The 27,208-nt window shown below is 48.6% G+C and overlaps 1 protein-coding gene and 1 pseudogene across 1 annotated transcript; one reads left to right on the forward strand and one right to left on the reverse strand.

The window, feature by feature from the left end:
• The first annotated feature begins 14,034 nt into the window (after positions 1-14,034).
• Positions 14,035-16,640, forward strand: LOC147986777 (BTB/POZ and MATH domain-containing protein 2-like; annotated as a pseudogene).
• A 3,657-nt stretch (positions 16,641-20,297) lies between these two features.
• On the reverse strand, positions 20,298-27,075 carry LOC147986778 (uncharacterized). Its single transcript, XM_087542151.1, has 3 exons — positions 26,626-27,075; positions 24,430-24,643; positions 20,298-20,416 (listed from the first exon to the last, which is right to left on the reverse strand). The coding sequence occupies exons 1-3, from the start codon at positions 27,073-27,075 to the stop codon at positions 20,298-20,300; spliced, it is 783 nt and encodes a 260-aa protein (XP_087398277.1).
• Between the last annotated feature and the right edge of the window lie 133 nt (positions 27,076-27,208).

Raw genomic sequence — 27,208 nt, forward strand, 5'->3', positions numbered from 1 at the left:
TTGTGAGAGGCCGCCTACACAAGATTTGGCGGCCTGCTAGCCCCGGAGGCCGCCGGCCACAGCCGTAGACGCGCGAAGGGCAATCCGCGTAGAGGGAATTTTTCGGATACTTCTCCATCACCAAAAATTATGAAAAAATACCATCGTTCCTATAGCACATGTGCCCACGTCGTGCAAAAAAACTCATGATTTTATCGCGCTCCGAGTATTTAATAATATTCACGCCGCATCGTTACCGCAGAACGTCTACGACCGTGTCATCGCCGTCCGTGAGGGGGGCCACGCCCCGGAGACGTGTGCCGCCTCTTCGAACATGCCACCACACCACCCCGCATGTATGAGGGCCCGGTGGGACGCTCCGGTGGCATTGCTACCCCCCAAGGGCCCCCGTCCCGCCTAACCCTGTAGCGTTTGACCACGGGATCTAGCCCTTTGACTTTGCACGGACGGGCTTTGACCAGCGGACCTCCCCACCCGGTTGTGTTAGGTCAGCCCATAGGAACACTTTGGAGCAACATCCGGGCCAGACCCACAGCAAGATCCCCTCCGTGTAGACCCGACGCGTCCGTTTCCCCCCTCCAGGTGCCGGCGGCAGCGCCGTCCGTGAGGGGGGGCACACCCCGGACACGCGTGCCGGGCGTTTGCAACCGCCACAACACTTCCAGACTTGTGAGAGGCCGCCTACGCAAGATTAGGTGGCATCCTAGCACCCAGAGGCCGCCGGCCACAGCCGTAGACGCGCGAAGGGCAATCCGCGTAGAGGGAATTTTTCGGATACTTCTCCATCACCAAAAATTATGAAAAAATACCATCGTTCCTATAGCACATGTGCCCATGTCGTTCAAAAAAACTCATGATTTTATCGCGCTCCGAGTATTTAAAAATATCACGCCGCAACGTTATCGCAGAACGTCTACTACCGTGTCATCGCCGTCCGTGAGGGGCACGCCCCGGAGACGCGTGCCGCCTCTTCGGACATGCCACCACACCACCCCGCATGTATAAGGGCCCGTGCGACGCTCCGGTGGCATTGCTACCACCCAGGGCCCCCGTCCCGCCTAACCCTGTAGTGTTTGACCACGGGATCTAGCCCTTTGACTTTGCACGGACGGGCTTTGACCAGAGGACCTCCCCGCCTGGTTGTGTTAGGTCAGCCCATAGGAACACTTTGGAGCAACAACCGGGCCAGACACATAGCAAGATCCCCTCCGTGTAGACCTGACGCGTCCGTTTCCCCCCTCCAGGTGCCGGCGGCGGCGCCGTTCGTGAGGGGGGCACACCCCGGACACGCATGCCGGGCGTTTGCAACCGCCACAACACTTCCAGACTTGTGAGAGGCCGCCTACGCAAGATTTGGCGGCATGCTAGCCCCCGGAGGCCGCCGGCCACAACCGTAGACGCGCGAAGGGCAATCCGCGTAGAGGGAATTTTTCAGATACATCTCCATCACCAAAACTTATGACAAAATACCATCGTTCCTATAGCACATGTGCCTACATCGTGCAAACAAACTCATGATTTCATCGCATTCCGAGTATTTAATAATATTCACGCCGCATCGTTACCGCAGAACGTCTACTACCGTGTAATCGCCGTCCGTGAGGGGGGGGGGCACGCCCCAGAGACGCGTGCCGCCTCTTCGGACATGCCACCACACCACCCCGCATGTATGAGGGCCCGGTGCGACGCTCCGGTGGCATTGCTACCCCCCCAGGGCCCCCGTCCCGCCTAACCCTGTAGCGTTTGACCACGGATCTAGCCCTTTGACTTTGCACGGACGGGCTTTGACCAGCAGACCTCCCCGCCCGGTTGTGTTAGGTCAGCCCATAGGAACACTTTGGAGCAACAACCGGGCCAGACCCACAGCAAGATCCCCTCCGTGTAGACCCGACGCGTCCGTTTCAATTCCCCCCTCCAGGTTCCGGCGGAGTTGCCGTCCGTGAGGGGGGGCACACCCCGGACACGCGTGCCGGGCGTTTGCAACCGCCACAACACTTCCAGACTTGTGAGAGGCCGCCTACGCAAGATTTGGCGGCTTGCTAGCCCCCGGAGGCCGCCGGCCATAGCCGTAGACGCGAGAAGGGCAATCCGCGTAGAGGGAATTTTTCAGATACTTCTCCATCACCAAAAATTATGAAAAAATACCATCGTTCCTATAGCACATGTGCCCACGTCGTTCAAAAAAACTCATGGTTTTATCGTGCTCCGAGTATTTAATAATATTCACGCCGCATCGTTACCGCAGAACGTCTACTACCGTGTCATCACCGTCCGTGAGGGGGGGCACGCCCCGGAGAAGCGTGCCGCCTCTTAGGACATGCCACCACACCACCCCGCATGTATGAGGGCCCGGTGCGATGCTCCGGTGGCATTGCTACCACCTAGGGCCCCCGTCCCGCCTAACCCTGTAGTGTTTGACCACGGGATCTAGCCCTTTGACTTTGCACAGACGGGCTTTGACCAGCGGACCTCCCCACCCGGTTGTGTTAGGTCAGCCCATAGGAACACTTTGGAGCAATAACCGGGCCAGACCCACAGCAAGATTCCCTCCGTGTAGACCTGACGCGTCCATTTCCCCCCTCCAGGTGCCGGCGGCGGCGCCGTTCATGAGGGGGGGCACACCCCGGACACGCGTGCCGGGTGTTTGCAACCGCCACAACACTTCCAGACTTGTGAGAGGCCGCCTATGCAATATTTGGCGGCATGCTAGCCCCCGGAGGCCGCCGGCCACTGCCGTAGACGCGCGAAGGGCAATCCGCGTAGAGGGAATTTTCCAGATACTTCTCCGTCACCAAAACTTATGACAAAATACCATCGTTCCTATAGCACATGCGCCCACGTTGTTCAAAAAAACTCATGATTTTATCGCGCTCCGAGTATTTAACAATATTCACGCTGCATCGTTATCGCAGAACGTCTACTACCGTGTCATCGCCGTCCGTGAGGGGGGGGCACGCCCCGGAGACGCGTGCCGCCTCTTAGGACATGCCACCACACCACCCCGCATGTATGAGGGCCCGGTGCGACGCTCGGGTGGCATTGCTATCACCCAGGGCCCTCGTCCTGCCTAACCCTATAGTGTTTGACCACGGGATCTAACCCTTTGAATTTGCACAGACGGGCTTTGACCAGCGGACCTCCCCGCCCGGTTGTGTTAGGTCAGCCCATAGGAACACTTTGGAGCAATAACCGGGGCAGACCCACAGCAAGATCCCCTCCGTGTAGACCTGACGCGTCCGTTTCCCTCCTCCAGGTGCCGGCGGCGGTGCCGTTCGTGAGGGGGGGGGGCACACACCGGACACGCGTGCCGGGCATTTGCAACCGCCACAACACTTCCAGACTTGTGAGAGGCCGCCTACGCAAGATTTGGCGGCATGCTAGCCCCCGGAGGCCGCCGGCCACAGCCGTAGACGCGTGAAGGGCAATCCGCGTAGAGGGAATTTTTCGGATACTTCTCCATCACCAAAACTTATGACAAAATACCATCGTTCCTATAGCACATGTGCCCACGTCATGCAAAAAAACTCATGTTTTTATCGTGCTCCGAGTATTTAATAATATTCACGCCGCATCGTTACCGTAGAATGTCTACTACCGTGTAATCCCCGTCCGTGAGGGGGGGCCACGCCCCGGAGACGCGTGCCGCCTCTTCGGACATGCCATCACACCACCCCGCATGTATGAGGGCCCGGTGCGACGCTCCGGTGGCATTGCTACCCCCAAGGGCCCTCGTCCCGCCTAACCCTGTAGCGTTTGACCACGGGATCTAGCCCTTTGACTTTGCACGGACGGGCTTGGAGCAGTGAACCTCCCCACCCGGTTGTGTTAGGTCAGCCCATAGGAACACTTTGGAGCAACATCCGGGCCAGACCCACAGCAAGATCCCCTCCGTGTAGACCCGACGCGTCCGTTTCCCCACTCCAGGTGCCGGCGGTGGCGCCGTCCGTGAGGGGGGCCAAACCCCGGAGACGCGTGCCGCCTCTTCGGACATGCCACCACACCACCCCGCATGTATGAGGGGCCAGTGCGATGCTCCGGTGGCATTGCTACCCCCTCAGGGCCTCCGTCCTACCTAACCCTGGAGCGGTTGACCACGAGATCTAGCCCTTTGACTTTTCATGGACGGGCTTTGAACAGTGGACTTCTCCACCCGGTTGTGTCAGGTCAGCTCAAAAGGACACCTGAGAGCAACATCCGGGCCAAACCGACAGCTACATCCCCTCCGTGTAGACCCGATGCGTCCGTTTTCCCCCTCCAGGTGCCGGCGGCGACGCCGTCCGTTAGGGGGGCCACGCCCCGGAGATGCGTGCCGCCTCTTCGAACATGCCACAACACCACCCGGTTGTGGTAGGTCATCCCATAGAAACACTTCAGAGCAACGTCCCCTCCGTATAGACCCGATGCGGCTGTTTCCGCCCTCCAGATGCTGGAGGCGGCGCCGTCCGTGATTGGGGCACACCACGGACGTGAGGGGGTCACACTCCAGAGACGGGTGCCGGGCGTTTGCAACCGCCACTCAACTTCTGTCGCATGGCTGTTTTTGATTTTAATAAAATTTAAGGACCTATATTCAAAAGAACATGACATCATATTATTAATGTGCTCGAAAAAAATACAAACTATATATATATTCATAATCTATGGAAAAAATTGCAAACTACATATATATTCATATAATACATAAAAAAGCATGAAAACATATTTTTTTAAAAATCATAAAAACACATGCAAAAAACGTATGTAAAAAATGCATTAAAACATATGCAAAAAAAAGTATGTAAAAAAATAACTATGCCGACGGCGGCAGGGTTCTGGTGGGCGCCGTGCAGCGGATCGGTGACGTGGCAACTATGCCGACGGCTGCCGTCAGCATACCTACGCCGCGGATCGGTGACGTGGCATGCGGAGATATGCCGACGGCCGCCCGTCCCGACCGTCGGCATAGGTTTGACGGCGTTAGCCGCTCGTCACGGGCGGGGTCGCCGGGCCCGCCGTTATACCGACGGCTGGTTTATACCGACGGCTTCTGTCGGCATGTCTGCACCTAGGTCGATGGCCGTTCTGTGCCGACGGCAGCCGTCAGTATAGATCCATGTAACCCGACGGCCAGTGTAAGCCGATGGCCAAGACTAGGCTGTCTGCATATCTCAAACTAGGCTGACGGCAGCCGTAGGCATAGGTTTGGCCGTCGGCGTATGCCCGTTTTCCGGTAGTGCTTGGTCGATGAAATCGCTCTGTCAGTGAGCGAAGGAATTGTTGAGAAATAAAAATATGTGATCAATTCTATGGGAGGGATGCCTCCCAGGAGGTGTCTATTGGGGAAGAGATGTCTCCCCAACACATCCCTTCAGCATGTATATAAGTGGGTCTCCCACGTTGCAATAGATCTAAGAGAATCATTTGTGTCTCTTCTTTGTCTTCTTTACTTTGGTATTACAATACGTTATCAGCACTTCGCTCTCCATTGAGAGAAAAAGGCCATCTGAGACAGCCAAACATCGGCAGCCTTTGCCTACAGGATCCAGCGCATCATCGTCACTATGGATGGATACAAATAGTGAAGGAAATATGCCCCAGAGGCAATAATAAAGTTATTATTTATTTCCTTATATCATGATAAAAGTTTATTATTCATGCTAGAATTGTATTAACCGGAAACATAATACATGTGTGAATACATAGACAAACAGAGTGTCACTAGTATGCCTCTACTTGACTAGCTCGTTAATCAAAGATGGTTATGTTTCCTAACCATGGACAAATAGTTGTCATTTGATTAACGGGATCACATCATTGGTTGAATGATCTGATTGACATGACCCATTCCATTAGCTTAGCACCCGATCGTTGAGTATGTTGCTATTGCTTTCTTCATGACTTATACATGTTCCTATGACTATGAGATTATGTAACTCCCGTGTGCCGGAGGAACACTTTGTGTGCTACCAAATGTCACAACGTAACTGGGTGATTATAAAGGTGCTCTACAGGTGTCTCCAAAGGTACATGTTGGGTTGACGTATTTCGAGATTAGGATTTGTCACTTCGATCGTCGGAGAGGTATCTCTGGGCCCTCTCGGTAATGCACATCACTTAAGCCTTGCAAGCATTGCAACTAATGAGTTAGTTGCGGAATGATGTATTACAGAACAAGTAAATAGACTTGCCGGTAACGAGATTGAACTAGGTATTGGATACCGACGATCGAATCTCGGGCAAGTAACATACCAATGACAAAGGGAACAACGTATGTTGTTATGCGGTCTGACCGATAAAAGATCTTCGTAGAATATGTAGGAACCAATATGGCCATCCAGGTCCCGCTATTGGTTATTGACCGGAGACATGTCTCGGTCATGTCTACATTATTCTCGAACCCGTAGGGTCCGCACGCTTAAGGTTTCGATGACAGTTATATTATGAGTTTATACGTTTTGATGTACCGAAGGTTGTTCGGAGTCCCGGATGTGATCACGGACATGACGAGGAGTCTCGAAATGGTCGAGACATAAATATTGATATATTGGAAGCCTATGTTTGGATATCGGAAGTGTTCCGGGTGAAATCGGGATTTTACCGGAGTACCGGGAGGTTACCGGAACCCCCCGGGAGATATATGGGCCTTAGTGGAAGAGAGGAGAGGTAGCCAGAGATGGGCCGCGCGCCCCTCCCCTCCCTTGGTCCGAATAGGACAAGGAGAGTGGGCCGGCCCCCCCTTCCCTCTCCTCCGTGAATCCTATTCCAACTAGGAAAGGGGAGGGGGAAGTCCTACTCCCAGAGGGAGTAGGACTCCTCCTGGCGCGCCTCCTCTTGGCCGCCCCCCCCCTTTTGAGCCTTTATATACGGAGGCAGGGGCACCCCCTAGAGACACAAGTTGATCCACGTGATCATATTCTTAGCCGTGTGCGGTGCCCCCTTCCACCATAGTCCTCGATAATATTGTAGCGGTGCTTAGGCGAAGCCCTGCGACATTAGTACATCAAGATCGTCACCACGCCGTCGTGCTGATGGAACTCTTCCCCGACACTTTGCTGGATCGGAGTCCGGGGATCGTCATCGAGCTAAACGTCTGCTAGAACTCGGAGGTGCCGTAGTTTCGGTGCTTGATCGGTCGGGCCGTGGAGACGTACGACTACATCAACCAAGTTAACGCTTCCGTTGTCGATCTACAAGGGTACGTAGATCACACTCTCCCCTCTCGTTGCTATGCATCACCATGATCTTGCGTATGCGTAGGAATTTTTTTTGAAATTACTATGTTCCCCAACAGTGGCATCCGAGCCTAGGTTTTATGTGTTGATGTTATATGCATGAGTAGAACACAAGTGAGTTATGGGCGATATAAGTCATACTGCTTACCAGCATGTCATACTTTGGTTCGGCGGTATTGTTGGACGAAGCGGCCCGGACCGACATTACGCGTACGCTTACGCGAGACCGGTTCTCCCGACGTGCTTTGCACATAGGTGGCTTGCGGGTGACAGTTTCTCCAACTTTAGTTGAACCGAGTGTGGCTACGCCCGGTCCTTGCGAACGTTAAAACAGCACCAACTTGACAAACTATCGTTGTGGTTTCGATGCGTAGGTAAGATTGGTTCTTGCTTATGCCCGTAGCAGCCACGTAAAACTTGCAACAACAAAGTAGAGGACGTCTAACTTGTTTTTGCAGGGCATGTTGTGATGTGATATGGTCAAGACATGATGCTAAATTTTATTGTATGAGATGATCATGTTTTGTAACCGAGTTATCGGCAACTGGCAGGAGCCATATGGTTGTCGCTTTATTGTACGCAATGCAATCGCGCTGTAATGCTTTACTTTATCACTAAGCGGTAGCGATAGTCGTGGAAGCATAAGATTGGTGAGACGACAACGATGCTACGATGGAGATCAAGGTGTCGCGCCGGTGACGATGGTGATCATGACGGTGCTTCGGAGATGGAGATCACAGGCACAAGATGATGATGGCCATATCATATCACTTATATTGATTGCATGTGATGTTTATCTTTTATGCATCTTATCTTGCTTTGATTTACGGTAGCATTATAAGATGATCTCTCACTAAATTATCAAGAAGTGTTCTCCCTGAGTATGCACCGTTGCGAAAGTTCTTCGTGCTGAGACACCACGTGATGATCGGGTGTGATAGGTTCTACGTTCAAATACAACGAGTGCAAAACAGTTGCACACGCGGAATACTCAGGTTATACTTGACGAGCCAAGCATATACAGATATGGCCTCGGAACATAGAGACCGAAAGGTCGAGCGTGAATCATATAGTAGATATGATCAACATAGTGATGTTCACCAATGAAACTACTCCATCTCACGTGATGATCGGACATGGTTTAGTTGATTTGGATCACGTAATCACTTAGAGGATTAGAGGGATGTCTATCTAAGTGGGATTTCTTAAGTAATATGATTAATTGAACCTAAATTTATCATGAACTTAGTACCTAACAGTATCTCGCTTATGTATGTTTGATTGTAGATAGATGGCCCGTGCTGTTGTTCCGTTGAATTTTAATGCGTTCCTTGAGAAAGCAAAGTTGAAAGATGATGGTAGCAATTACACGGACTGGGTCCGTAACTTGAGGATTATCCTCATTGCTGCACAGAAGAATTACGTCCTGGAAGCACCGCTAGGTGCCAGGCCTGCTGCTGGAGCAACACCAGATGTTATGAACGTCTGGCAGAGCAAAGCTGATGACTACTCGATAGTTCAGTGTGCCATGCTTTACGGCTTAGAATCGGGACTTCAACGACGTTTTGAACGTCATGGAGCATATGAGATGTTCCAGGAGTTGAAGTTAATATTTCAAGCAAATGCCCGGATTGAGAGATATGAAGTCTCCAATAAGTTCTATAGCTGCAAGATGGAGGAGAACAGTTCTGTCAGTGAGCATATACTCAAAATGTCTGGGTATAATAATCACTTGATTCAAATGGGAGTTAATCTTCCAGATGATTGCGTCATTGACAGAATTCTCCAATCACTGCCACCAAGCTACAAGAGCTTCGTGATGAACTATAATATGCAAGGGATGAATAAGACTATTCCCGAGCTCTTCGCAATGCTGAAAGCTGCGGAGGTAGAAATCAAGAAGGAGCATTAAGTGTTGATGGTCAACAAGACCACTTGTTTCAAGAAAAAGGGCAAAGGGAAGAAGAAGGGGAACTTCAAGAAGAACAGCAAGCAAGTTGTTGCTCAAGAGAAGAAACCCAAGTCTGGACCTAAGCCTGAAATTGAGTGCTTCTACTGCAAGCAGACTAGTCACTGGAAGCGGAACTGCCCCAAGTATTTGGCAGATAAGAAGGATGGCAAGGTGAACAAAGGTATATGTGATATACATGTTATTGATGTGTACCTTACTAATGCTCGCAGTAGCACCTGGGTATTTGATACTGGTTCTGTTGCTAATATTTGCAACTCAAAACAGGGACTACGGATTAAGCGAAGATTGGCTAAGGACGAGGTGACGATGCGCGTGGGAAACGGTTCCAAAGTCGATGTGATCGCGGTCGGCACGCTACCTCTACATCTACCTTCGGGATTAATATTAGACCTAAATAATTGTTATTTGGTGCCAGCGTTAAGCATGAACATTATATCTGGATCTTGTTTGATGCGAGACGGTTATTCATTTAAATCAGAGAATAATGGTTGTTCTATTTATATGAGTAATATCTTTTATGGTCATGCACCCTTGAAGAGTGGTCTATTCTTATTGAATCTCGATAGTAGTGACACACATATTCATAATATTGAAGCCAAAAGATGCAGAGATGATAATGATGGTGCAACTTATTTGTGGCACTGCCGTTTAGGTCATATCGGTATAAAGCGCATGAAGAAACTCCATACTGATGGACTTTTGGAACCACTTGATTATGAATCACTTGGTACTTGCGAACCGTGCCTTATGGGCAAGATGACTAAAACACCGTTCTCCGATACTATGGAGAGAGCAATAGATTTGTTGGAAATCATACATACAGATGTATGTGGTCCGATGAATATTGAGGCTCGTGGCGGATATCGTTATTTTCTCACCTTCGCAGATGACTTAAGCAGATATGGGTATATCTACTTAATGAAACATAAGTCTGAAACATTTGAAAAGTTCAAAGAATTTCAGAGTGAAGTTGAAAATCATCGTAACAAGAAAAAAAAAGTTTCTACGATCTGATCGTGGAGGAGAATGTTTGAGTTACGAGTTTGGTGTACATATGAAACAATGCGGAATAGTTTCGCAACTCACACCACCCGGAACACCACAGCGTAATGGTGTGTCCGAACGTCGTAATCGTACTTTACTAGATATGGTGCGATCTATGATGTCTCTTACTGATTTACCGCTATCGTTTTGGGGTTATGCTTTAGAGACGGCCGCATTCACGTTAAATAGGGCACCATCAAAATCTGTTGAGACGACGCCTTATGAACTATGGTTTGGCAAGAAACCAAAGTTGTTGTTTCTGAAAGTTTGGGGCTGTGATGCTTATATGAAAAAGCTTCAAGCTGATAAGTTCGAACCCAAATCGGAGAAATGTGTCTTCATAGGATATCCAAAGGAGACTATTAGATACACCTTATATCACAGATCCGAAGGCAAGACCTTTGTTGCTAAGTTCGGAAACTTTCTGGAGAAGGAGTTTCTCTCGAAAGATGTGAGTGGGAGGAAAGTAGAACTTGATGAGGTAACTGTACCTGCTCCCTTATTGGAAAGTAGTACATCACAGAAACCTGTTTCTGCGACACCTACACCAATTAGTGAGGAAGCTAATGATAATGATCATGAAACTTCAGGACAAGATACTACTGAACCTCGTAGATCAACCAGATTGAGATCCGCGCCAGTGTGGTATGGTAATCCTGTTCTGAAAGTCATGCTGCTAGATCATGATGAACCTACGAACTATGAAGAAGCGATGGTGAGCCCAGATTCCGCAAAATGGCTTGAAGCCATGAAATCTGAGATGGGATCCATGTATGAGAACAAAGTGTGGACTTTGGTTGACTTGCCCGATGATCGGCAAGCAATTGAGAATAAATGGATCTTCAAGAAGAAGACTGACGCTGACGGTAATATTACTGTCTACAAATCTCGACTTGTCGCAAAAGGGTTTCGGCAAGTTCAAGGGGTTGACTATGATGAGACCTTCTCACCCGTAGCGATGCTTAAGTCTGTTCGAATCATGTTAGCAATTGCCGCATTTTATGATTATGAAATTTGGCAGATGGATGTCAAAACTGCATTCCTGAATGGATTTCTGGAAGAAGAGTTGTATATGATGCAACTGGAAGGTTTTGTCGATCCAAAGGGAGCTAATAAAGTGTGCAAGCTCCAGCGATCCATTTATGGACTGGTGCAAGCCTCTCGGAGTTGGAATAAACGCTTTGATAGTGTGATCAAAGCATTTGGTTTTATATAGACTTTCGGAGAAGCCAGTATTTACAAGAAAGTGAGTGGGAGCTCTGTAGCATTTCTAATATTGTATGTGGATGACATATTACTGATTGGAAATGATATAGAATTTCTGGATAGCATAAAGGGATACTTGAATAAGAGTTTTTCAATGAAAGACCTCAGTGAAGCTGCTTACATATTAGGCATAAAGATCTATAGAGATAGATCAAGACGCTTAATTGGACTTTCACAAAGCACATACCTTGACAAGATTTTGAAGAAGTTCAAAATGGATCAAGCAAAGAAAGGGTTCTTTCCTGTGTTACAAGGTGTGAAGTTGAGTCAGACTCAATGCCCGACCACTGCAGAACATAGAGAGAAAATGAAAGATGTTCCCTATGCTTCAGCCATAGGCTCTATCATGTACGCAATGCTGTGTACCAGACCTGATGTGTGCCTTGCTATAAGTCTAGCAGGGAGGTACCAAAGTAATCCAGGAGTGGATCACTGGACAGCGGTCAAGAACATCCTGAAGTACCTGAAAAGGACTAAGGATATGTTTCTCGTATATGGAGGTGACAAAGAGCTCATCGTAAACGGTTACGTTGATGCAAGCTTTGACACTGATCCGGACGATTCTAAATCGCAAACCGGATACGTGTTTACATTAAACGGTGGAGCTGTCAGTTGGCGCAGTTCTAAACAAAGCGTCGTGGCGGGATCTACATGTGAAGCAGAGTAAATAGCTGCTTCGGAAGCAGCAAATGAAGGAGTCTGGATGAAGGAGTTCATATCCGATCTAGGTGTCATACCTAGTGCATCGGGTCCAATGAAAATCTTTTGTGACAATAATGGTGCAATTGCCTTGGCGAAGGAATCCAGATTTCACAAAAGAACCAAGCACATCAAAAGACGCTTCAATTCCATCCGGGATCTGGTCCAGGTGGGAGACATAGAGATTTGCAAGATACATACGGATCTGAATGTAGTAAACCCGTTCACTAAGCCTCTTCCATGAGCAAAACATGATCAGCACCAAGGCTCCATGGGTGTTACAATCATTACTGTGTAATCTAGATTATTGACTCTAGTGCAAGTGGGAGACTGAAGGAAATATGCCCTAGAGGCAATAATAAAGTTATTATTTATTTCCTTATATCATGATAAAAGTTTATTATTCATGCTAGAATTGTATTAACCGGAAACATAATACATGTGTGAATACATAGACAAACAGAGTGTCAAGAGTATGCATCTACTTGACTAGCTCGTTAATCAAAGATGGTTATGTTTCCTAACCATGGACAAAGAGTTTCCATTTGATTAACGGGATCACATCATTTGTTGAATGATCTGATTGACATGACCCATTCCATTAGCTTAGCACCCGATCGTTCAGTATGTTGCTATTGCTTTCTTCATGACTTATACATGTTCCTATGACTATGAGATTATGTAACTCCCGTGTGCCGGAGGAACACTTTGTGTGCTACCAAACTTCACAACGTAACTGGGTGATTATAAAGGTGCTCTACAGGTGTCTCCAAAGGTACATGTTGGGTTGACGTATTTCGATATTAGGATTTGTCACTTCGATCGTCGGAGAGGTATCTCTGGGCCCTCTCAGTAATGCACATCACTTAAGCCTTGCAAGCATTGCAACTAATGAGTTAGTTGCAGAATGATGTAATACAGAACGAGTAAAGAGACTTGCCGGTAACGAGATTGAACTAGGTATTGGATACCGACGATCGAATCTCGGGCAAGTAACATACCAATGACAAAGGGAACAACGTATGTTTGTTATGCGGTCTGACCGATAAAAGATCTTCGTAGAATATGTAGGAACCAATATGGCCATCCAGGTCCAGCTATTGGTTATTGACCGGAGACGTGTCTCGGTCATGTCTACATTATTCTCGAACCCTTAGGGTCCGCACGCTTAAGGTTTCGATGACAGTTATATTATGAGTTTACACGTTTTGATGTACCGAAGGTTGTTCGGAGTTCCGGATGTGATCACGGACATGACGAGGAGTCTCGAAATGGTCGAGACATAAAGATTGATATATTGGAAACCTATGTTTGGATATCGGAAGTGTTCCGGGTGAAATCGGGATTTTACCGAAGTACCGGGAGGTTACCGAAGCCCCCCGGGAGATATATGGGCCTTAGTGGGCCTTAGTGGAAGAGAGGAGAGGTAGCCAGAGATGGGCCGCGCGCCCCTCCCCTCCCTTGGTCCGAATAGGACAAGGAAAGGGGGCCGGCCCCCTTCCTCCTCTCTCTCCTCCGCGAATCCTATTCCAACTAGGAAAGGGGGGGTTATAGTCATGTTATTGTTCTCCCTTGATTCTTGGTATAATGGAGCCTAATTTGTCTGCTTCTATCATGTCTACACTCCAGGGAATAATAACAATTACAAGTATTTTCCTTGTGGCTTTGTGACACAAACATATTAAGCAATTTTATTAAAACAAAATTTTGCAATTGCTTTACAATTCAGATTCAGTATCCTTGGTAGGTCTGCAAGTCCTCATTGTATTTTAACATAAATCTAGATTCCTTATATACACGGCCAATACAGAATCGGTCGTGATGTCTCGCTCTTTGGTCTCCATGGGCAACAAACCGTCTTCCTCAGTTAACCCTAGCCAGTCTCCGTCCGAGACGGCATCAAGATGCCTCGGGGAGAGCTTCACGGGGACCCATGATTCGGCTTGGGTGCCAGAAAGTTCATCAGCTCGAGCACATTCTGCGTCGGTGGCTACAACTGAAATATCAGGCTCTATCCGGACGGAATCACGAAAGACTATGCCGGCAAGGCGTCAATGTTTTTACACTATCTCTGCTAACGGGATTCAGAGGATGTGAGGACAAAGTTCACATTAAGCGTATGGAGAAAGACGGCCAAGTAGTAATAAAAGGAGCCAACGATCTAGACCACATCTTTTCTCATACTAGTGACGGTTTTGGCTACAGAAAATTCGTCGAGAATTCATATCTGAAATCAGTAACGGACCTCTACTATGGCTCCTTTATCATAAGGAGCGTTTTAAAAAAAAAAGGAGGATGACCCTCGGCCTCTGCATCTGGATGATGCATACAATCATTTTATTAATTATTCTTATAAGACCATACAAAGTCATACAACAGTAAGACTAAAGCTACCGTCTAAGCAACAACTGTCGCTACACCTATCCAATTGATGAAGGGGCGTAGATAGTTTGGACCTAATACCAAACAGACATCGCAGCCAAACCTAAACATTTAAGACATGAGGTCCCAACCAGGACGCCTGCCGGGTATGGGGCACCTCCCAGTCCGGCGCACTCCTCAACCAGGACGCCTGCCGGGTATGAGGCCGCCGCAGCCATCTGCCACCAATCCATCTTCAGAGCTGTACTGTTGCATGTACCGTGCCAGGTCTCTCTGCCATCGACACCACCACGACGCCCGACAGCGTCGTTCTCCTGCGCGAGTCCATCCTCCCACAGCGAACTCCAAATCTGCACTGCGCCACACCGTCAAGATCCGTCGCCATCAGTGTGTAGGATGAATCACCGCTCCACCAAAGAATCCGTCCTCTGGTCCCTCGATCACGTGTGTAGCTCCAAGAATGACGCCCCCAAGGAAGGAACGACACCAGAGCGCCGCCGTCATCCGATCATCCGATCTAGGGTTTTCCCCAGAGGTAGCAGAGAGTGGCCTTGAACTTCTCCACGGTGATGCCTTCAAGAAGGGAACTACGCAGATAGCGCCGCCACCGCCGGCCTCAGCAGACGCCGAAGGCAAGTTTTCACCCAGATCCGTTCGAAGGGATCCAACTTTCGTGCACGGGCCATCGTCACCACCAGCACCACCAGGCAGAATCCTAGAGCACTGGCAGATCAGCGAGCCGCCAGCACCACCGCATCCAGATTGCCGGCCACGCCGAGCCGTCGCCATGCCCCGCGCCGTCCGGGTCAGAGACGGAGCCGCTGACCGGGCACAGGGACCACCGCCGCCTGCACACGCCAGAGCGCCGCCGAGAGCGCAGCGCCCGCCACCGCTTGCCGAGGGCCGCCGCTGCGCACAACCAGCCAGCCGACCACCTCCGGTGGAGGAGGAGGCCACCACAGCCACACTCAAGGCCGGAGACGCCGACTTCCTCGTGCTGCGGGACTAGCCCAGGAACCCGCCAACTGACGTTGGAGATGGTGATATGCAGCCGGTACAACAACCTGGGTGGCTGCCCGTCTGAACGACCTAGATCGGGCGCGTCCACCGCCGCCGTCACCCGCTGCCCTTGATCGTCCGCCATCGCAGTTGCAGATTCTGGCCGCCGCGTCCCCGCGACACTGCCGTTGAACGGACGGTGCGGAACGCTACCGCCTCGATCCGATCTATGGCCGAGGAGATCCACCGTCGCTGCCACGCCACACGGGCTTTGCCCGGCGACGCCTCCGGCAGCGGAGGCGGGAGGGAGGAGCTTGGTGTGGAGGACACCTTGAGTCGGCCGGCGGGGGCTGCCCCGGTGCGACCCGGCGTGGCCGCACGAGAGCAGGGGTCGGGCCTTTTTTCTTCTCGCGAGATCCGGTAGCAGGTCTATCATAAGGAGCGTACTCACCATCATAAAAGAATCTCGCATGGAGCTTAAGAGGAACCTTGTCCTGGCTCCACCGTCGAATCTGCAAGAGCATCTCCAGCACATGCATGTGGATGGAGATGGTGCAGATGTGACATTCAGTATTCGCGGCCAATTGTTCAATGCCCACACATGGTTGTTGGCTGCACGGTCTCCGGTTTTCAAGGCAGAACTCTTCTGTCCGATGAAAGAAAACTCAGCACGGTGCATCGAGATTGACGACATCGAGCCACAAGTTTTTGAGGCGCTTCTTCAGTTTATATACACAGATTGCATGATGGGTGGTTATCTAGAAGGCAAAACTGAAAATCTACATCACCTACTAGTTGCGGCGTATCTATATGGAGTGGAGAGGTTGAGGGTTATGTGTGAATGTAAATTGTGTGATAGCATTGACTTGAAAACAGTCGCGACAACGCTAACTTTAGCGGAGCAACATAACTGCAGGGTTCTCCAAAAAGCTTGTATTGAGTTTCTAGCCTCAGGGAAGACACTTGAAGCTGTGAAGAAAACAGATTCAGATGTATTCAAACATCTCGAGGCAAGCTGTCCTCATCTCATGCAGGAGATTTTATTCGCAAGGATGCCTCCCATGTGAAGTTGATAAGTTTATCATGAGTTTATATGAAGTCAATTTTGTGTAACATAATGCTAGGGATATTTCATGAATTAGTGTACGCCATAGACTGTAGAGAAATTGTATAGTAGAAGATTCTTTGATCTATTCAAACTTCACCTAGTATTCATATTTGTGCTGCTTATTTTTTGAGTCCTTTTACCATCGAGTCTCTTTACCATATATCAATTCAATGTAGGTCATTTATTTCTATGGTTCGAAAGAAAAACAGAGCAAAAATCTCAAACTTGATTTTTGGTTCGTAACAAATTCTTCTCTCTTGTGATTAAAGTGATAATCTACTTCGCTCTTGAAAGTATGATTTTAATGGAGTTTCTTCGAGTAATCTGGTGGGATGGGCAGAGGTATATATAAACTGCACTAAAAATCTGACAGTTGCACACTTTCTCGCACAACTCAGAGGCTCTGAATGATCAGCTCGAAACCGCTGAACAAAACTCAAGGTGGCAACTTTCGGAAAGTTCGAAAGGCCTGACTAAATATTGTTAGGAGGCTCTGACGGACCAACCAAGGACACACCTGCGCACACTTCTAGAAGTCGGACAAAATTTCCAACCAAAAATCGTTTGGAATATTCGGGCAGTACAAGACAGAGCAAGTGGTCTAGTGGCTAGGAGTGGAATATATGGAGTTTCTGAAAAGAGTAGGATTTGTAATGCCTCTCTCTGTGGAGTAGTTCGTCTGATCCGAGGAAGATTGTTCAAAGGCTCCGGATAGTGGAAGGGCAGGGAGATAAGCAAAAAAGCAGTACACTTGACTTTGCGGTTTACTTTTAAGCACACGAAGAAACAAAGCAACCTCGACCCCCTTTTTTATAGTATGGCATAGCACATGTGGACTCAATGTAGATCTCATGTCACTAAAATGAAAACTATAATTTATTGGCTTTTCCAACGCTTATCCTGGGAAATTGAGGGGTCGTCATTCATTTCTCTTGTTGCATCATTTGGGATCTAATCTAAAATAGACCTGATAATCATTAATCTCTTCAGATATGTTGACACCAAAACCCATCTAGGGGACTATGATACACTTTCAGATGACTGTACAGGTGCGTGGGACATACATGTCGCGATGGCCTGCGCCGTGCACTCGGTCGACAACAAGTGTGACTAGTGTCTGCGATAAGCAGTAAGCATGGAGGACTCTCACACATGGCAACAATCTATATAAAGTAATAAAAATATTATTGAGCTCCCACTTATTTTATTGTAAATACATGCATCTTCGCCCTTCTTGATGAAATCAATCTTTTTTGACCATATCATAATTACAAAGATTCCAACTCCTTCAGACTCTCTGAAGTTTGCACAACTTTATAGATAAAACCAAACATGGCAATGAGAGCTAAACACATCATTCCAGAGTAGAAGTTCCAACATAATATCAAGTTCGTACAGCCAACCGAGATGAGAGAAGCATGCATGCCTCAACTATAAGGAGTCACCAAACTAAGCTCTAATCAGGCATGGACACAAGGAGCGAGTAGAGATATGTATCCTGGAAATCAAGTTGTCCATGTCATCAATGTCATATGCCTTAGCGAGTGGCCGCCACTATTGTAAGAGATAGATCAACTTAAACAAACAATCAAATGGCTTAGCAGGGGATACTAAGCCAAAGCAGTAAAAGCAGCCCAACAAATATACTTAGAATAAGCCGAGAGTGAAACGAGGAGACCACGAAGTTGAGAAAAACTCTAAGGCTCCCAAATAACATTGAACCAATCCTAAACACAACTCCTGGCAAATAAAATATGAACGTGGCTAAACATCAGCATCATTTTTCGTCAATACCTTGGCACCTTCCTATCGACGAGTGCCACATTACGAGCTATTTAAACATTGTGTGGTGCATAATTGAGTATTTAAACGGAATTTCATGGGAACACAATTGAAGTTGAACCACCAAAATAGTGTGAGGAAACGTTCTTGTGCCAACCGGCCGGCCTAAAATTGTGCCGGTGGCACGCACAGCTGTGGGCCCATCCACCGCTTCGCGTCCTCATCCTCTCCAGGGGGGGTCATTTTGCTCCACTCATTTGTTTCTTAATTTCTCCCCCAAGCGAGATCTCTTTCTTCCCATAGCTCGAGCTTGAGCTCGTCCTCCTCCCTTTCCCCTGTTCTTTCACCCTTCGCCCCTGCAGCACGCCGCACCATGTGCCACCAACACCCAAATACCCCTTACCACTGGAGCTACGACAAGCCAGCGAAAAAGCTGGAACCATCCACCGGAAGAGTTGTGACCAGCCAGCGGAGAAGCTGTAATCGCGGTGCCGACGAGCTACACCAACTACGACGGTGGGATGCAGTGGTGCTAGAACGGTGTTGCGGGATTTCTGCGACTCGCCAAGACCAGAAAACTCCAAATCGTGACCACACGTTGGTGGGGTGTTGCGACCGTAACTACCGGAAGCTGGAACCGTGGAGTCTAGTTGGTTGAACCTTGGCGGCTAAATGTTGGAAGCCCACGATGCTTGCAGAGGGTGTTGCAACCATGATGGCTAGTTACTGGAACCATGGCATCCACATGATGGAACCATGGTGTCCAGATGCTGGATCCGCGGCTGCCCGTGGTGACCATGCTGACAAGTGTGGCAACCACGGTGAGCAGATGCTGAAACCGTGGCCCCCAGATGTTGGAACCGCCCAAGCTCCTACGATGGTGCTGGCGTCTCACGGCGATCCTACAACCGTTGGCCAACATGCTGCAACCGTCATGGTGGCAGTGCTACAACCGGTTACTGGCGAGCGCCGATGAGCTGAAATCGGTGCCTCTCATGACTGCGGCGACCAGCCTCGGTGGCCACCTCCGACCGTTGCAACGGCGACCACCGGAGATGCTGTCAGGTCTCAATGCCACACGGATGCTGGGCAAGCAGGGCCAACGTCAGGGGAAGAGAGGTCGCCGTCGTGCCTCGCCGGAGCTCCATGCGTGTGCGGCTGAGAGGTGGAGACGCGCATGTCAGGAGGGGAGAAGGGGATTTTTTTCCTGGGGAAAAAAATAAAGAAATCGTACTGTTCTAAAGGGCTACATGGTGCGTACGCGATTGAATTTCTCTACATGTACTGCATGCTTGTGTTGTGATGCACTCCCGACTCCCAAGTATCAGATAGCATGGCACACACGTGTTCCGTTTTGTTGGAATTTGGAATAACATTGAGCCAATCCCAAACACAACTCCTGGCAAATAAAATACGAACGTTGGCTAAACATCAACATCATTTTCATCAATACCTTGGCACCTTCCTATCGACGGGTGCCACATTACGTGCTATTTACATGTTGCATGGTGCGTAATTGAGTATTTAAATGGAATTTAATTTTTTTTTCGAACCGGGCATGACCCCTTTCCATTGCAAATGAACGGAAATACAAAGTACCGAGAACAGCAGGAGGAAATGAAAGAGGTACAGCGAGTTCGAGCACTGCCAGGAAACCCACTGCGTTCGCTCGTCATCGTAACGAACGCCATGGGGCGAAAACCTGACAGCACCATAGTTCATCCAACACTAAGAAGTCTATTACAACCAGGCACCAACGCACAGAAGGCAAAAGTACGAAAAGCTAGAGCTTTGGCCCAGGCAAAAGCAAGATCTCGAAGAGCCATGCTTGCGATCATTCTCCCTCGATTGGCCTCCTCACCGCTTCACACATCTTCATCAGCCGCATTGTGCTCGCCCTGACCATCTCCGCCCCGCTCCCCAGCTCCTTGAGACCCTCTTCCTTTTGCAAACCTGCCCAATACAACAAAAAGGAAACCATGGAGAAAACAATCTCGAAAGGAGTTTTAATCTGTTTTTTCTCAAACATAGCTCGGTTTCGAGCAAGCCAGATCGCCCAACAAACCGCAGCGAGACCCACAGTATAGTACCTTCCTCCAGCAGGGAGGAAAGTGTTGCACCAAGAGAAATATTGCCAGTAATTGTTCGGGCACAGGTCAGTTCCCAGAACCATTCCAACACATCTCCAAATTACTCTAGCAACCGGGCAGGTAAAAAATAGATGGTTGGAGGACTCAACCTCATTGCAAAACGAGCACCTGGGGTTCCCAAGCCATCTCCTATTTTTCATAACTTGCCTGGTAAGAACAGCATCCTGGGACAACTGCCACATAAAGATTTTGATTTTTAGAGGAATTTTGGCCTTCCAAATCCATCTGTAGTGACAGCCACTAAGAGGGTTTTCCAACCATTTATACATTGATTTGGTAGAGAATCTACCATTCCCATTGAGCCCCCAATACACCCGATCCCCCTCAGGACTAAGTTGCAGTTTGTTAATGCTGTTTCTCATTTCCTCCCATTGTTTCTGGAGGTCCGGAGTGAGCCTTCACCTGAAGAAAGTGTTGATTTCCACATTTTTGAACTCAGCAACAGTGCAATCTTGGTTAGTGCAAATATCCAAAAGCAAAGGATATCTCTCCTGAAAAGGGCTTGATCCATTGATGGGGTCTTTCCATACCCTAGTGAGGTTCCCAGATCCCATATTAATTCTCCTGCCAGCCATATAATTTTTTTTGATTTAGGGAGACCTTTCCAGCACGGCGAATCAGTGAATCTGGGTTCAACCGTAGCCACAGTTTTGTTTTTCAAATATCGCGCACGCACAATGTCTTGCCAAAGCCCATTTTTGGTCTCTAGTTTCCACCACCACTTGATCATCAAACTAATGTTTTGTTTCCGAAGATCTTTAACTCCCAGGCCTCCTTTCTCTCTTGATCTACAGATTCTGCCCCACCTGACAAGGTGATATCGTTTCTTCTTGTTACACCCTTGCCAAAAGAATTTTCTTCTGTGCTTGTCAAGTTTTTCAACGAAAGTCTTGCTCATTAACCACATAGACATATGATACAGTGAAATTTGTGTCACAACTGAATCCAATAGGGTAAGTCTTCCCCCCATGGAGGCAGCATTGCCGATCCAAGCCTCAAACCTCTTGAGGTATTTAGCCACAATGAAATCCCAGTCTGAGTCTCTAAGGGCAGTGTAGCTAACGGGCATACCAAGGTATTTAAAAGGAAAACTGCCCACATCACAGTTAAACAACTCAGCGTAGTATTTAACAGTGTTGTCATCCCCACCCACGGTAAAGATCTCGCTCTTTTGGTAATTGACTTTAAGCCCAGACATAAGCTCAAAAGTGTAAAGCAGTAACTTCAGGTTCACTGCCTTATCCACATCATGATCCAAACAGATAATAGTATCATTCGCGTATTGGAGCACCGCAACTCCATTTGTAATGAGATCAGGCGCCAGACCCACCAGCATTTTACTTTTTTGAGCATTAGTGATCATTTTGGCAAGGCAGTCAGCAGCCAAATTAAACAGGAAAGGGGAGTGGGGGTTCCCTTGTCGAACCCCTTTGGCACTCTGGAAATATGGGCCAACCTCATTATTTAGCTTTATACTCACTGTCCCATTAAGCAAGATTTGTTTAATCCACCCACACCAGGTTTCATTGAAACCTCGTAGTTTGTGACATTCTAGGAGAAAATCCCAGTTTACCTTATCATAGGCTTTTTCAAAATCAAGCTTCAGGATGACCCCCACCCTTTTTTTCACATGAGTATAGTTTAAAATCTCATGTAGGGAGAGCACGCCATCCATAATGCTCCTCCCTTTAACAAAAGCATTTTGGGTTGAGCTAATTAACTTGTCAGCATACCTCTCAACACGACGATCTAGCACTTTGGTAATCAACTTATACGGGCATCTCAGGAGACATATAGGCCTAAATTGCTGAATTTTATCAGCATCAGCAGTTTTGGGTAAAAGGGTTATCACTCCATAGTTGAGGCGTTGGACATCAAGTGTCCCTTTATGGAAATGCTCAAAAAGCCTCATGATATCTTCTTTAACTATGTCCCAACACACCTGATAAAATTCTACAGGGATGTTATCCGGACCAGGAGCTCTATTATGTGCCATGGAAAACAAAGCTTCCTTAACTTATGTCTCAGTGAACTCACGACGTAAATCTGCATTATCGTCAGCACTAAGTTTTTCCTCATCAGCCCAAGTGTCAGGTCTTAGGTGGAACAAATTACCCGGCTCAGGCCCAAATAGTTTTTTGTAAAAATCTGTAGCGTGAGCAATTAGCTTATCCGTACCTTCAATTTCAATTCCCCCAGCCTTCAGGGAGTGAATTGTGTTTTTTCTTTTCCGCCCGTTGGCGATTTTATGATAGTAGTTAGTGTTCAGGTCCCCTTTTAAAAGCCAACGCTCATGAGATTGTTGAAGCCAAAAGATCTCCTCATTCACTAGCAGCTCATGTAGCTCAATGCCGACATCCACCTTAATGCCATACAACTCAGGGGACAGGGGGCCATTTTCTTCTAGTTCTTCTAGCATGGCCAGTTCCATCCTAAGTTCTTCCTTCCTTTTCTTATCGTGGCCATATTTATCCGAACCCCAACCTTTGAAGTAAGTCTTGAATCTTTTCAGTTTAATGTTCAAGATGTCAATAGGATCAGATGAGAAAACTTTTCTTGCCCAAATCTTAGCAACAGTGGGAAGGAACTTTTCATTTTTGACCCAGGCAAAATTGAAACGAAACTCATGAGGTTTAGGAGCTTCACGCCCTCCCTCCCCACTGGATAGCAGCAGGGGGCTGTGATCTGAAAGTTCCCGGACCAATTTTCTAACAGATACTAAAGGAAATAGACTTTCCCAGTCCTCAGACATCAAAATCCAGTCAAGTTTTTCTAGAGTGGGATGGGCTTGGTTGTTAGTCCAGGTATACCTCCCCCCGCTAGTGTGAATCTCTCTAAGGGCCAGGGCATTGATAATAGAGTTAAAGAGATCAGTGGATCTACTATTACTCATTTTCTTATTCTTCTCATCACAGCTGCGTAGGATATTAAAGTCACCACCTACAATGTAGGGGACCTTCATATTACTACACATGGAAGCAAGCTCAACTAGGAACTCCTCTTTGTACTCCTCATGAGCAGACCCGTAAACTACCAACAGGCCCCAGGCAACTTTCCTCTTCTTGTCACGTATAACCATTTGCAGAATATATTTGCCTTTGCTACAGGAGACGATATCAAAAGTATCATGTCTCACACCGCCCAGGATGCCCCCAGATTTCCCCATAGATGGAATCCATTCCCAATGGAACAGACCAAAGGGATCAATCCTCCTAATGCATTTAGGAGTAATTTTTTTTCTTCATAGTTTCCTGCAACCCAATGAAATCCAGGGAATGGTCACTAATCAAGTCTGAGAGGCAGGTGGCCATTCCTTTCTTGCCCGCCCCTCTACAATTCCAAATGAGACCTATCATTTGGAACGCTTTTTGTGGAATTGAGATCGAGTAGCCCTGCCAGGAGGCTTTGCAGGGCTACAGACAAGTTCTTCATTAGAGCTATGTTTTTTCTGGCTCCTAGTCACAGGTCTAGGTAGCTTAACAGCAGATTTTTTCCTAAGTCTTCTAGTTTTCTTACCAGATGAGACCTGCTCATGTAATATATCTTCCTGGTCAAGCCAGGTAAGATTAATAGGGACAGTTTTCCCCAACCCATTAGTAACTAGAATATCATCCCCATTATCAGCATTATTTTCCTTATTCTCATCCATCCTATTATTCTCATCCAGGTTCTCTCTTACCCTCTCCAGCTCTCTAAGAACATTAATGCAAGAGAAATCATCATCAGGTATATCCACTCCCATGCAAGCAACTCTACTAAGTAATTCAGTGTTGGAAAGAGTATCAAAAGAGTTACTGCAAGAAATGTGATTATTACCTCCCTGGTCTCGTTTCTGAGCAAGACGAATGGCTTTTGTCTCAATATTCTCCTGCATCCTCTGTACATTGTGCTTGCTAAATTTAATAACCGCTTCAAGAGCAAGGGGAGGGGTGAGGATAAGCTCATCACTGCATTCAGAAGGTGGGAGTTGTACCACATAGTCACTATTGTCCTTCAGGCCTGAGTCAACGTCACCATCCACTTCCACAATCTGGGCAGAATTAGAAACCACATCGGCGTATGATAAAGATCGACGAGCTATAGATGGTGCATTTACCTTCACTTCCTGGTTAACAGATTTTTCCACCAGATCGCAGTTCCCAGCATGGTTTAGAGTTACCATCCAATTGGAGGCCTCCTGATCTGTCTTTTTCACCGCAAGTTCATGCTCTTTAGCCATAGTCTCAATTAGGAGAGAAGAATCAATATCACTATCAGAAGACATGGACGTTTCTTGCTCTTGTGGTGACAGACGACAGGTCTTGCCCCCACGAGCAGATGACTCTCTTTTCTCCCCATTTTTAGGGCTAGATTGATCTCCCTCCAATCCCTGATCATCTCATTTACGTTTAGGAGTCTGATCAGTTTTGGTGGGAGCCTCTCTAGCATCCACACGAACAGTCTCCTCACGAACAGGATTTATCACCAGAATCTCCTCAACTTCAAATGTGAATTTATGGAAACGGCCCCCCAAGACCCCTTCAGCTGTGGCCGGGAGCTGCTTCACAGATCTGCACCCAATTTTTGCCCTAATTGAAGATGGGCGATTCATAGTGGACATATCCACTTCAAGGGTTATGCCCACAAGCCCGCCCACATAAGCCACAGTTTTATCACAGCGTTTGTTAGGGGGGATCTTCCCAATTCTCACCCAAGCAACTTCCAGGAGCCCTTCTGAATCAATATCTTCGGACCAAGGGGAAAACTTGACCGAAACACCACATTGCTTCAACTTAATATGTTCTACAAACAGAGCACGATCAACTTCTCTAGGATTAGGCATACGCATCACAAACATCTGAGGAGCGAAAAATTTTGCAGAGCAACGCCATCCCTGCCCCACATACACACTAAGCTCATGCTCTATATCCTTGGTCAGTGCAGACCCCTCGGTGATGGTGACTACAATATTGTAAATCCTCTCTCTAGGCTGCCTATCGATACTAAAATCAGGGATGTAGAAGAAACCTTGCCCTTTGCTTTTAAAAGCACACATAGCAGGAGAAAATTCCCAAGGTAAGGACTCAGTGCAAATAACAGATAGATGTCCTTTCTTCTTGCACCACTCGCAAATCGCTTGCAGGCATCTAGCAGTGGGATGCCCAGTCAGATTACAGATCTGACATGGGTGTGGGAAGGGAGCGATGTTACCAGTATGCTCAGGAGGCCCACGCGCCCGAGGTGATGCAGGGATCTTCTCCACCGCGCGCGGCTCGCTTGTGTCTCCATCATCATCTCCTCACCTCCCCTGCCGAGGTGGAGCAGCGTGTTTGTCGCCAGCAGCCTCATCCCACTTCCTGGATCCAGCATCACCAGATCCAGAAGCCTTCTGAGTCGAGGATCCTCCCGAATCCGTCTTGCACTTCCAGACGTTGTGATCAAAGCCGCGGCCGCGACCCCAGCCCCGATCGAAACGACCAGCCCCCCGACCATGTCTCCCCGCGCCGAAGCCCTCTTCTCTCATGGTGTTCTCCTCACAGATCGGAGTAGAGGCGGGAGAAAATGGTGGAGAACTAACAACTTGAGCAAAGGAACGAGGATCGCCCCGGATTTTGCCCTCCCACCAAGAGAAAGAACGACGAACCCTAGATCGAGGGGGCGACGGCGCGCCCCAGAAGTGGGAGAGGCTCTCGTCAAGATCCAGAATTTGGGAGGAGGGGGCGGGGCTCTGTTTTATATGTGTGGAGCACAGGGAAACCCTAGGGTCAAGAGATCCATGGCGGTCCGATCCCCCCCGCCCCACGTGTCGAACATCGGGGCCATGGTGGCCCGGGCCACGCCCCAAAATCCCCGGCCCTCCTGTCAGACGGATGGGATGGCCCCCACCGCGAACGCCCGCACCCTTTTGACTTGTGGGCGCCTCCGCCGACGAGCTCGCACCGGCAACCGCCGCGATTGGCGCCGGAATCCTGTCACGCACACGAGCAAAATGGCAAGGAAACGCGATGATATCACTGATGTCGAAGGACTCACCCTCCCGGAGGAACCGCGCATCCACTGTCGCCCCACGATCGTCAAGGAGGACGATGCGTAGCGCCTCACGGCGGAGCCAGAGCACGCCGTCGTGCAGCGAGATCTGCCTCGCCGCCACGAGATCCGAAGCGAACCAGACCCGCCACCGTGCATCGCCTGCGCCGTGCAGATCTCCTGCGGAACCCGCACCTCGCGAGCCCCCTGCGCAGGTCGCAGCGCCGTGTGTTCCACCAGCGCCGCCTCGATCGCCGGCCGCGCCACCGCGCGAGACGTGTGCGCCGCCCGCGTCGCCGCGCGAGATGCCGCCCATCCGCTCAATTCAATTATTTGTACATCTTTAAATGGAATTTCATCGCGGGCAACGCCTTGCAAAAGAAAAATACGAATGCGGCTAAACATCCGCATAATTTTTGTAATCTTCATTAGTATATTTAGATTAAGTACGTGCATTTCTCCAATATCTTTGTGTGCGTCTGCGTATTTCTTCAATACCTTTGCGTGTGTCTTCCTGTCATTGGGTGCCACTGTCTGAATGTTGCGTTGTGGAATGTTTTGGTGGACGCAACAACTAGCATCTTCTTCA

The sequence above is a fragment of the Triticum urartu genome, chromosome 2A (assembly GCF_056163025.1).
Source record: "Triticum urartu cultivar PI428250 chromosome 2A, HENAU_Tu73, whole genome shotgun sequence".
NCBI classification, from domain to species: Eukaryota; Viridiplantae; Streptophyta; class Magnoliopsida; order Poales; family Poaceae; genus Triticum; species Triticum urartu.